The sequence below is a fragment of the Polyergus mexicanus genome, unplaced genomic scaffold (assembly GCF_030449975.1).
Source record: "Polyergus mexicanus isolate NDT 795.1 unplaced genomic scaffold, iyPolMexi1.0 SCAF_9, whole genome shotgun sequence".
Taxonomy (NCBI): domain Eukaryota; kingdom Metazoa; phylum Arthropoda; class Insecta; order Hymenoptera; family Formicidae; genus Polyergus; species Polyergus mexicanus.
The window spans coordinates 4,514,432-4,527,492 of record NW_027223329.1 but is presented as its reverse complement, the minus strand read 5'-3'; the positions used below and the strand labels follow the sequence as shown (position 1 = coordinate 4,527,492).

General features: G+C 36.3%; 2 protein-coding genes across 2 annotated transcripts; both read right to left on the bottom strand.

Annotated features, from left to right (window-relative positions):
• Nucleotides 1–7,468: 7,468 nt before the first annotated feature.
• Nucleotides 7,469–8,212, bottom strand: LOC138936466 (uncharacterized protein F54H12.2-like). The gene has a single exon (XM_070301886.1). The coding sequence runs from the start codon at nt 8,210–8,212 to the stop codon at nt 7,469–7,471; it is 744 nt and encodes a 247-aa protein (XP_070157987.1).
• Nucleotides 8,213–8,656, bottom strand: LOC138936465 (uncharacterized). Its single transcript, XM_070301884.1, has one exon. The coding sequence runs from the start codon at nt 8,654–8,656 to the stop codon at nt 8,213–8,215; it is 444 nt and encodes a 147-aa protein (XP_070157985.1).
• Nucleotides 8,657–13,061: the final 4,405 nt, after the last annotated feature.

Genomic DNA, 13,061 nt, shown 5'->3' with positions numbered 1-13,061 from the left:
TGTACCTTAATTGTGGAAAAGGATTTGTTGATATCTATAATCAACAAAAAGATTTTGCAATCCTACTAATATTCGCATTCTGTCGGTAATCCGGCATCCTCTTAAATTGTTTTTCTCAAATCATAATAATTTAAATTATATTTTCGATAACATAAACTACTGCATATGTTTTCATTAACGTAAATAATTTGTGATCTCCATATTCTGCATTATTATTAGCAACTAATAACTCTTCATATTTAGTGCATGTATGATTGGCAAGAAACTTTTTCGCCAGAAATCCACATATATAATAAATAGCATTCGATTCTGTGAATTGTTTGGTTTCAGAGTCTATACATTGAGATTTATTTAATTCTTCAAGATCTATATTTGTTAATGTTAAAATCGATGAAATTTATTCATTATTTGTTCTTTAGTTTTGTTTATTAGATTGCACTGTATGTTTGAGTTGACTCAATTTTGTAAAAATATAACTTTTATCTGTTTCAGTTACTATGATTTGATACTTTTGATAATTGTATAATGAAAATATATCAAAGCCAGCTTGAAATTGTTTTGGGGATGAATTGACAAAACATCCATGCTGTTGCCTTATAAGAAATATATTTTCTAATGGATCTTGATTTAATTTTCTAGTGCAAAGTTCATGAATATCATAATTCTCGTTTATATTTTTAAATAACTGTAAAACTGAATTTATTGTTAATAAAAAACCTTTTCTACAAGCTGGTTGTAGCCCAATTTCAAATCTACTTTTTTCTAAAGCTTCTAAAATATTTTGTAAAAATTTTGTGTGTTCTGTGTCTTTTGTAAAAGCGTAATTTAATTTGTTAGGCACTGTTTTTTCTTTAAAGAAGAATTTAGAGTATCAAATAGTTTATTCATATCTATAATAAATTTTATGTCATTATCTTTGCGAAAATATTCTGAGAACGTAATTTTATATACTAAGTATGCAGTATACATAGATTTTGAAAAAATTTGTATCCCTAAGCAAACTTTTATTTTTGAAAAGTGTGTTAGATTAAAATGTTTATTAGAAATCTTTGGTATTAAATTTAAAGAATTTTCTTGGCTAAGTTTATATACTTTCTCAATTTCTTGCCAATCAACTATACCATTTTTTTATAATAACTTTTGCGGTCTGACATTATTTTTCATTGATTTAATTAAATAAGGCGGATCGCAAATAATATATATTTTATGTCCATTTTTTTCAAAATATGATTTCACGGGAGTAATTAATAACTTTTTTTAATAAACCTTGATTTCTTGGTCCTTGATCCAAGATAATACATTTTACTATTAGGAATACAACTTTGCTTCCGCCGTTTTTTTCCGAAATCATTCCCATGTCTTTGAGGCGTTTTGAAATTGCTTGTTGAGTCACTCCCAATGATCGTGCCAATTCTTTTTGACTTTGACTCGAGTCTTCATTAAGTAATGCCTCCAATTCTGCATCTTCGAAAACCTTCTCTCTACCACCGCTATGCCGGTCTTCATCGTGAAAATCACCGTTCTTGAAGCGTTGAAACCACTCACGACACGTTCTTTCACTAATAGCGGCTTCACCATAAGTATTTGAGAGCATTCGATGAGCCTCAGCCGCAGATTTCTTCATATTGAAGTAGAAAATTAAAACCTCCCGCAACGACGAGAATTTGGCTCGTAAACTGACATTTTCAATCGAGAATAACTTTATGATGCAGACACAAATCGACTAATGTTTCTATTGGGTTATGTTGACAGATGCCCAAGTTTATTGCATGATGTCTATGATCTATTTATTTCGACCACTACTTACCGCTAAAGCCATCTACAGGAAAACGGCGGAAGCAAAGTTGTACACCTAATATTAACCTTATTTCCATGATGGCTTCTACAATTGTTAACATAATATTATGCGTTTTATTTGCATTGTCTTTACCGTCTAGAAACCAATATCCTAATACTGGTTTTATGTTTGAATGAATCCATGTAATCATACATACTAAAGCACTTCTTGCTTCTATTGGTTCACGTATAGTACCATCGTCAGCTAAGCCAATAATTTCATCTGTATATGAATCATAATGCACTTCTGCTATAAGATTAATTCCATCAAATAAAAATGATACAACTTGATTTTTTATTGAAACATTTTCAAACTTATATTTTAATTCTGATAATATTATGTCATTTAATCCAATACGGACAGGAAATCGTTTTTGATATTCCCGAAGAGTTCGTTCTGATGGCTGAAGCTTATGATCTTTTTTAAAAACCAATATGTTTTTGGGGAATGATATAAAATAGATAACGCAATATCTTTGAAATTATTATCATATCTCTTTCCATATTTATTACGTATTAATAAACATAACTGCATTTTTAATAAAATATGTGCTTTTTTAGGAAGAAATGCCGCACTCTTTTCTATTAATTTTTGAATTCTTACTTTTTATTTTTCTTATATTGAATTTTATTATTTTTTATTTTCTCTAATCTATTTATTTTATTTCTCAATACTGCTATGACTTTTTTTTGTTTCCTCAATTTTAATATGTTAGGAGTTAATATTAATTGCGAATTATACTTATGATCCATATATTGATGAATATTTGTATGGCATGTGTTAATCTTTAGAACAATTTGGCATATCATTTTTTCTTGAAAATGTCACTGTAGAAACACTTGGAAATTCAGATACATTGCAGCTTGTTGATGTACTTATAGAATTCTGAACTTTTTTCTTCTTCATCTTATAATATACAAAGATTGATTGATTAGATGTAATATCAATTGATTAGTCAAATATATATTGGATGAGCGATTTTTTATACAAAAAATTTATTTTTTATTTTTTTAGATAATATATTTTATAATATTCACATCTCTTTATCTATATTCTTTATTTCCTTATTATCTTATTAACTTGTTACCTATTTTCATAAACTAAATTTATGTTGTTATTAATCAGATTTAATAACATCCTAATAACATTCTTCTAATTACTAATATAAAATGCTGTGTATTAAAATGTCATTTACTACATATCCTATTATATATTTTGTTTAATCTTATCTAACTTCTATTATATTTTCTATTTATATTCTATTATATCAAGAGACACGATAGTGTCTCACGCCAAGTCACGCGAAGCCAAAGATCACGCGTAGCGACAGCGAGGCACCCCGTGTATCTTCACGTGAGTCCATTAGTTGAGAGTACTTGAGATTATTAGATTGCAATAACCGCTGAATGGATCGAGTTTTTACTAGGCTTAATCAATAGCTTGAGTTTTAATTATATAAAAAAAGTATCTTTATTTTCAAATAAATAAATAGTAGTATAGAGGCAACTATGGTTCGTCAAAACAAACCCTCACTCCTCGGCCATTGGCTCCCTGCTGTGTGTTTGTCTGGAGCTCTTCCCCCCCCCCCCCCCCCCAAAGATGTTTGAGGAAAAAGAAGAGACTCGTGGACGTCTACGAGACAATTTTTATTTTAAATTTTTTAAATTAAAAAAAAATTTTTTTCCTTTAAATTTTCCCTTTTAAATTTTTTTATTTTTTCCGGGCGCGTGAACATGCTTGGGCTCGAACCTGGGTCCTCCATATTTCCAGACAGGGTTTTAGTATGTTGGACTAGCTGAAATCTTATTAGAATAAGGATTAGATGTGGATATTTGTGGAGAGTGGCCCTCTTGCATAGAGGTCTCCGCACTTTGATTGATTCGCACCATAGTTGCCGGCAGTTTGACTGGTTCCGTCAGTTCCATCGATTTAAAGCAAGTTGAAAAAACGAGCCAAAAAATAGTGCGTGGGAGAAAGCGGGCAAGATGTCTGACAGAAAGCAGACGTGACGACAACCAACAAAATGGCGACCGTAGAGACTGGAGATGCGTCTAGGCATAAGGCACCCACCCTCCCTTCCCTCTTACGGAAAACCGAAAAATATCGTGAGATATACGATATTGCCCCATCGCCCTCCCTTAGAGGAAAACCGAAAGATGTACGGTATATGTCGCCCTCCCTCTTCCACCCTTCCTGTTGAAAAGAGAAAAATTGAATAAGGTACCGCTAAAATAAACAAGGTGCTATGAAGGATAATGAACATGTTCGTGCATGTACGGGTACGCTTGTCCGAGCGGTCAAGCCCCGCTGCACAGGTAGACGTCATTGCTGAAGACGATAGAAAAGATCTTAAAATATATACGGGTATCTGAGACTGTTTGTTACGGAGGACAGACGTCACTGAGACGCCGGGAAGAAAGGAAAGGAAGAAAAATATTTTCACCGAATTGCTTTGAAATAGAAAACATCTTTATTTATATTACGCGGGAATATGGGACATTGTACAATGAAAAATTTACATATAATTTAATATTTATTTACAAAAAAATTATTTTCACCGCTGCGAAAAGTACACGAAAGTATATTACATAATATAGCGATAAAAGAGAGAAAATTAAAGAATTAATGAGAAAATAGCAGGCGATTACTTTTGATAGGAAAAGTCGGCTTCCAGATCTGGGAGTTCATCGCAGAAATCCTGGATAGCATTCTCGAAATTATTGTCCTCGGAAAACTGTGGAGAAAAAGTAGGTGTATCGCCGAGAACGATAGTAGATATTAAAGAAAACGAACGGGGGGAAAACGGTGGTTCGGGAGAAGGACATTCAGGGGAATATATAGGAGAGTAGCTGGAAGGTGAATAAAGGGGTGAAAAATTAATAGGATTGTGTGCGAGCGTACGTATGCTTTGTATGTCTCGAATGTTATTGCCGGTCCCGGATGTTATTGCTGGAGAGTAGACGATTTGAATTTTCGTCTTCCGATTCCAGCGGCGGTCTCGATGGAAGGTGGTAGCTTGCAGCTCATACTTTTTCCCCGATCTGGTTTTTACTATAATGACAATACAATATTGCTTAATTATAAGAAGCTAACCGTAAAATTAATAATAGAATAAAATAAATTAATGCTCATTTACTTTTTTATTAAAAGAATTGTTTCTGAGTTGAAATCCTCTGAACTATCGATCCGCTGATTTTTGTGGATTAATGATGTTGCTAGTAGCTCAAGGGGCGCTGATGATTGTCGACATCTGTTACTCGATGTTACACCAATCTCACGAACAAAGCACAGGTAAAACTTGCAGAATAATAAACAGCTCCAAGTTCTACGAACTCTCTTTTTATAGTCTTTTCCGTATTCTAATTTTTGGGAGTATCGATTCTGCAAAATTTTAATGAATTAAAATTACGCAGAAGTGGGGAACCACTTTACAGAATGAAAAGTAGATGCCTAGTGACATCATCGTAGGAGACAATAGAAAGTATCTTGAAGGATACGTGTGTATCTGAGGGTGCTAGAGGTTTAAGACTTTATGACGTCACAACAATGAGATGTGGAAAAAAAAGATGAAAAAAAATTAAACAATTTAAATAAAAAAATCCTACAAATTTAAGAAATTAGGCTCTCGTGTGACATCACAAATTTCAAATAATCGCGGGCCAATTGATAAGAGCCAAATGGTAGTGCGTCAGTTTCACAGAAAAATAAGTTTTCTATGAAACTGAATATGTGCACAGGGCACGAAATTTACTTGGTGCTATATCAAGATTTTTTTTTTAAATAATCTCAATTCGAGATTTATAATAACCCCTCTTTACTCCCTTGAGAGATGAAGGCGAGAAAAATTTCGGGGCGAAATCGTTGAATCGAGAAAAAATCTTATTTATTAATATTAATTTTACATAAATCAAAACATTCTTATTACATATAATTAAAATATTACATCTATATTGTATTACAATTCGAATTACATGATTAAATACGGCAACGCATAGCGTACAATGTTTCAGTTGTTTCTTTTTTCGCGAAGAAACATTTTACGAAGTAAGTGTACAATTAAGCGTTATGTTCGCAATTTTCCGTAAAAAGACTAAGAAACTGATTAGATCATAACCGTTGCATATATAACATAAAAATACGCAACTATATTGTCCACGTGTTTGAGAAAAAATTTCTTGTAATTGTTGAATATTTCAACGATGGATGATGGAGTTTCGACGAAGTCGGAGGAAAAATCCGGAATGCAAGAGTGTTATTCTGTAGCTGTCGAAGTATGTGACTGTACCTACTTGTCGAGGAAGAAGGCGACCCAATGTTCTCCAGGTCGATTGTGATCATCCGTATTAGCGACGATAGTGACAACCTTGTGCACACCCTCTGGACTCTGTCGGCTGGATAAACTCTCGCATGCCTGGCATTGATGTGGTGCAATGCTTGTAGAATTTCGCGAGAGTTCATTATTTTGGCACGGAGGCGTACGAACGAGCGGTATTATATATTCAATAACTTCGGTTTTTATCTTCCTCGGTAGTGCACCTTTGGTCGTGCCGGCTTGTACGCTGAGTTTTCAATGTCTGCTTATGTGGAGTAATTAATAGTTGCTTCGAGCTTGTTTCTATCCATCAACGACGATAATTCAGATTTTTCAAATTTCTCTTCTTTTTTTACTAACGATCGCTCGTGTAGATATTTTTTCTCTATTTTATTTCTATCGTTGGAAATCTCATCCGCGCTACTGATTTCCTCGTTTTCGTCGTCGTCGTCGTCACTGACGTTTAAACTCCAATTATCCGGAGAACCGCAAGTAGCTTGAATACTATTGTTCGTATTGGCTATATTATTTTGTTCAATCAATCAATATTTTAATTTATATACGTTGCGTAATGCACAATGAAAGATACCGAATTTTCGAAATCCGTGGTAACTACAATATCGTCCGCGCACTTCTCTCTCTGACAGACTTTTGAATGCGGGGGAAATACTTTCCAAATTATTTTCGGTATCTCTGACGTAAATGTAACGTGCCTGTTTTGTTTTTCACGTAGTTGCGTTGTAAAATATTTCAGATTAGCTTCACCGTCGAATCATTCGATACCGTGAAAATTTCGTGTGAGCCAGTTGTTTACATGTCTTAATAAATCATACATTTCTTGATAAATCGCCAAATGAATGCGGGGGCATCATAATCCAATGTCCGATGAATAGAGCATCAAGCGCGATAATAGCAACTTCCTTGGGGATAACCTTCGCATTGGTATCGCGAAAACCTTGTATGACTATATCCATAATGTGAAGATTGAAGATAGCGTGGTTATAATAGTTTAAACTGCTCGCGAAGTGTCGACGTTCGTATCTCGAATGAAACTGAATTCTTTTCTGTTACATTGCGCATTTTTTGGTATTTTATGCGGATGGCATTTTGATCGAATGTGAAGGGGAGAAAAAGGAGGGAAATTTTCCGAGTATTACATTGTAACGATCAAATACTTGAGCGCGATAAATATCTATCCGGCAAAATCGACGATGACTTGGCGACACGAGTCCATTTCTATTACATTATCGAATTCGGCGTAAATAATACAATTAACGGTCTCAGTGAGAGCTTTCTCGAATCGCACTTCTAATCGTAAACTACCATGTTTCACGCATCCAATGTCCCGCGTAATTAGCAGATAGGTCGGGTGTGAGATCAAAAGCGAATAGCGTATAACCCTTGGAATAATCGTCTTTACTTATAGAATTTTCTTCATTCAACAAATGGATACCCGTTCCCGTGAAGAGAGTTTGATAAGCTTTGATGTAAAGCGGTTTCTCCGGCGAGAAAACCGGTTGTAACGGTGTACTAGGAATTTGCATACCGTCGACGTATAGCGAGAAGAAATTTATTCCGTAATTATTGAAATTAAACGGATTTAATTTTCTATCCCCATTAAACGCTTTATTATTAACAAAACCGACTATTATCCTTTTCGGAAGTTGATCGAGTATTACATTATCTAACGATTCACCCATAACACCACTGTGAATCGTAAATGTTTTAACTTCGACTCTCGTGAGCGGATATTTGGCCGTAACTTTACTTAACATTCTAGCGTGCGCTAGTAACAATCCTGCGCTTATTTTCACCCTTCTCACGAGTAAGCTTGCATCCAGTATATGAATTTTTGACGATGAACCGTTACTGTCCATAAGACAGAACGAATCTTTCGAACGGACAAGTCTCAAGTGTACTTCTACACCGTTAATTAAAATTTTGTCTTGATTGAAAACGTCACAATGGAGATGCCCTACAAGATCTAGCGTGCGTCCGCCGTGAATGTAACGCGCACGTCTCACGAGAGCGGAATTTGATTTTGATTCCATCGGTTTGTCCATTCAACCGGATATATCCGCGTCCCATAAACAGGAGATTAGATGGGAAGTTTTTAACGCCTCGATGTACGTGCGGTACGCGTAAGCGTTGTTTGGAGGCGACACGAGCTTTTGATTGCAATACACGTCGATCTGATTGAACATGGAATGAAGTAAATGATTTACGAAGCCTATAGTGGTCGTGGCGGCTGCGCCCGCAGTATGTCCCGAGGAATCGCCCGACGTTTCTACGCGTACGCGAAGATTTAACATGGTGCGCGTAAGATCTAAATATTCTTCTCTGTCACCCAGAATGACGAATTCTATTGGGGAATAGTCCAAGAGCGAAGTCACGGGTTTATAATGAATCCATTGCGAACTCTCAATACTAGTTTGTGTTGGTGGTAAAGAAAAGAGATCGAGTTCGCTCTTTAAACACCCGCTCGAATGGGTGTGAAGAAAGGACATGCTTATTTACCGTAAATTTTTTTGTCATCGCTGTAATTCTCGCTGTTAGATGTGTTTAGAATATATGCCGTATGTTGGATACGGTGCGCTTTCTACCAGTTTTACACCGTTTCGCGGATGTCTTAAGTCTTTTTACCGTTGTGCAATTTTTTTCTTTTCTTATTTTTCAATGTTTTTGTATTTGTTCTTTTTTTCTCTCACTTTGACGAATTTTTCTTCCGCGCCTGGCGTCGTCTATGTAACGTCGCGGATTTAGCGATGCGCGTGTTGAGCCCGCCGAAAGGAAACTGAGCTACATGCATTTTTGCATCCGCCTGATAACTCGAACCCTTCATCAGACCATTTATTTTTTCTTTAGCTTTTCTCTTAAGATTGTCACGCGATTCTTCAAATTGGTGTTTGGCTGCTAAACGGCATATCGTTTTCAATATCTTCTATTATATTAGCACCGGCAAGTAAAGCTTTTTTCCCCACAGCACGTACGCTACTAGTTAAATAAGGTAGTACACTTCTGAACAATCTTCCGAAAAAACTACCAATACCGTGACCTCATTGGTAGGGCGATCCGACGAAAACTCGCGAAATTCCACCGCCGCGAGTGCCGCCGTTTTGTAACTCGTTGTAATACGTCGAATAATAATCCATTAACGATGACTTTTTTATCTCGGTCTCTAATTATTATTATCTACTCGATACGCTTAAAGTGTAATGTCACTGTCAGCGTTCCAAATTCGAATGGTATACTCTGTCCTAGTTAATCTCTTATATCTATCTCGATTATGCGAAAAGGCGTTTGACGCAGGGCTGTGTATTGAGTGTGCGAGAAATACTTTATTTGAGTAGACGCGAACGCATAATCATTTCCAACATCAAGTGCAATTATTCGCAAAAGAGGAGATTGTACATCATCAGTAATATAGGGTTCGCAAATATCGCAACAGACAAAGAGTTTGTCGGGGATACCGAGCAACAAATTAGCTAGTTCGGCGGCTATTATTACTCGATCGCGCGAAAATACGTAAAATGGCAATGTATAAATTTCAACATTGTCATAAATCCAGGAAGGTAAAACACTTGATGTACCGGTCTTATTTTCAATTTTACCATGCTTCTCATCGGTATTCTGTATATTAAAGTCGGTTTCGCTAAAGAGCCATAACGGTAAACGATCCACAACACTAGCATTGAGCTTATTGTGCGTATCGAAGCCGAGTATTCGGCAAAGTTTTTCGGAAAAATTTACATAATGAATCATATCACATTTCACAATGTCGCAGGAAAACTTTATAATAATTTTACGTCCGATAATATTGCCTCCAAATTGCCAATGGATATGCAAACCCACGGATTTTGCAGAGTAATTCACAGCTTCTATAATATCGTGCAAACTCGAGTAAATACCCGATGGTATTTCAGATTTCCTAGCGTTAATTCTCTTTTTTTGGAAACCTTTCGTGTATTCTTGAATATCAATAAATTTTATGATTCCTTCTCTAGGACGTATATGAAGAAAGCTAGTTGGAAATTGAATCTCCTTGCTACTTCCCAACGTCCCTACAGGTCTATACGTTGAGATAATATAGTGGTGAAACACGTGGTTTTATTCTCCGGAAAAAAACGCATGCTGCGATTACTCGGGAGAATCATATTAAATCCTTCCTTCATTATTTCTTATTCAAAGATTTTAAACTCGAAGCGGGTATCCAAGAATCGAATTTTGAAGGATATCCTTGCCAACTAACTAATAATTGTTTATTGTTACCGCGCCCTCTACTTTTTATCACACGATCAACAATAAATTCTTCCCCTTGCAAGTCTTTAATAACAGACGCTAATTCTTGTTCATAAAAAATCCCGTCTATAACTTCGCCCGCTAAATCGCTTAATTTGTATACGCGCGATTTTCTCCATTCGAGAACACGGTGAATTCGAAATTTTTCTTCGCTCCACTTTGCCTCGTATCCTTTCTCAAAGGCTACTTTTGCTCTAACACGTACGAAATCACCCGCGTTATATTTAGCCTTTTGCTCACGATTCTTTTTCTTCTCCCCATCGCCGTTGTCATTCCATCGGCGATTCATATTTTCACGCGCGATTCGCGCATTTTCCCTGCAGATTGCATTTTGATGGTGAAATGCCGAGTATGATTGTAAGCGCGAACGATATCCTGCAAAACATCGATGTAGCGTCGCGTGTTTTTGTGCGTAAAATAACGCCACATTCGTTCTTTAAGCATTCTATTAAAACATTCCACTATAGCTGCTTTAATATTTTAATACGCTCAGATCGTGCAAATGTATGTAATAAATCATGATTTTCTATGAGATTGGAAGAAGTGCCTATGTTGTGCAGTAATCGAGCAAATTGAATTCGTCCGGTTGCTTTAAATGTTTTTCTCTCGCGTATCGCGTCGTTTATAAGTTCCGCGATATTCGAACCCGTTATGACAGCACCGTCTAGTTACGAGTTCTCGTCTATCCCAGCTAATCTTAAATGTCAGAATATCGATTAAGTATCTTCATAGCGCTCGCACTTTGTTGCGATAAGATTTCGGTAGACTATCGAGTATATTTTTTATCATTTCAGCCGATTGTGCGCATTTTTTCCCGAAACTACTGCTACTACTATTAGCGCTACCATCACTGCGGTCGCTGCTAATTAAAGTTAACGTTTCCATAAATTCGTTATCGTCGACATCCAAATTCGTATTTTCGTTTTGCTCGTCATTAATGTCGTCGTTACCCTGTGTATCCTCGCGTAAATGTTTTTTCGCTTCCCGAACAAAGTGAAGATAACGTTGGAGTACTTTCTTATACAATTTCCATCTTTTGTCCTCGTCGACAGGAGTCGCGAGATTAAGAATACGCCACATCTTCGCATCGACTCGCGATGAAGCTGTTCCCGGTATTTGTACTAAATTATTATTATTATTTACATTTTCCACATTTGATATTTTCGTATTTTTCTTCGGCGAGTTATCAGTCATCGTAATAGATGTCATTTCCGGTTGCTGTTGCATTCGCTGCATTTTCTCAAGATTTTCGGTAGATATCAAAACTATTTTCTTAGCCCTCTCCAATGTTCAAAGTACAGATGTTAACACTTTCCTTTTTTATTATTTTTCCTATACGGAGAATGTACGGGATAATATAGCCCCTAATATAGGTCTAATAAAATAGGGTAAAAATCCATCTCGCTGTACTAACTTTTAGTCTTTCAATTACCTTGTTTTGCCGCAACATGCCATAGGACCGTTTTATGTTTGGCTAATCGCTTTTTATTGCTACAACAAAGCGGTACGTTACCCTTTAGCGTATTGAAAATGCACTCTTGAATGCACTTTATGAGCTTATTGTCGGCGGCTCGTAAGAATATAGTTCTTTGATTTCTTCAAATGACACAAGGTTTTTAAAAGGCATATATTTCTCTCTCCGATAGACCGTCTAGCATTCTTCATTACTCTATTCGATGTCCTCAACTTTTTATCAGGTTCTTCTTTTTTCACTATTACGCTGTAATCACACGACTTACAAGTTGCGAACACAAATTTTACCCTTTTATACGCCCCCACTTCTATTGTTCGATCTACGCAGTATGTATGCGTATCAAGCAATAAATATCAGTGTGGCCTTGATGTAGCGTCATAGTACGCTTTTCATAAATTTTGGATCGTCGGGATGTACTTGACGTATTTAAGCGCGATCGCGTGAATTTTTGGAAACTACTATGTAATTCGCATTGAAAGATATGTCGCGCTGCCCGTGCCCTTGATGAAAGAGATTTTGCGAGATGAGTATAACACCGAGATTTTTATGATGGCTTTCTTTGGCAAACAGATCTACAATAACGTCGCACGACAATGATTCCCTTATAAGATCATCAATTATTATTAATTTTGGCGAGAGCGGATCGTTGAAATAATCTTTCGGGCGCAGTAATCTCTCGCGAAATTCGATTATATTTTTCTTCGATTTTATCAATGCATTATTAACATAACCGGTCTTTTGTGCTTTTTTTTCTTCTTCTTTTTCGCGGCACATTGTAAGCGCTGATATCTTGTCACTCGGCGTAATAAAATAAAATTTTCTCGAATTGAACATCTGACATGACGGATAAATTACGAAGAAACGTTTTCACGAAAATTGTTTTTCCGGATCCCGTAGGCCCACAGACGATCGACGTCCAAGGATGTTTCCACCGTACATCCATTTTGCGAAATGAACGATTTGCCGATTACGCTCGCGCTCATAAATAAAAAATCATCGAATATTTTTAATTTTTATCGTAGGTATGCGTTGAGTAATAAGCTTATCCACGCTCCGGGGGCCTCACCACGGCGGCCACATGCTCGCGTTAGCGTTTCCTGATTCGTAAACGAGCGGAAAGCACCGCGGCCGATTAGCTG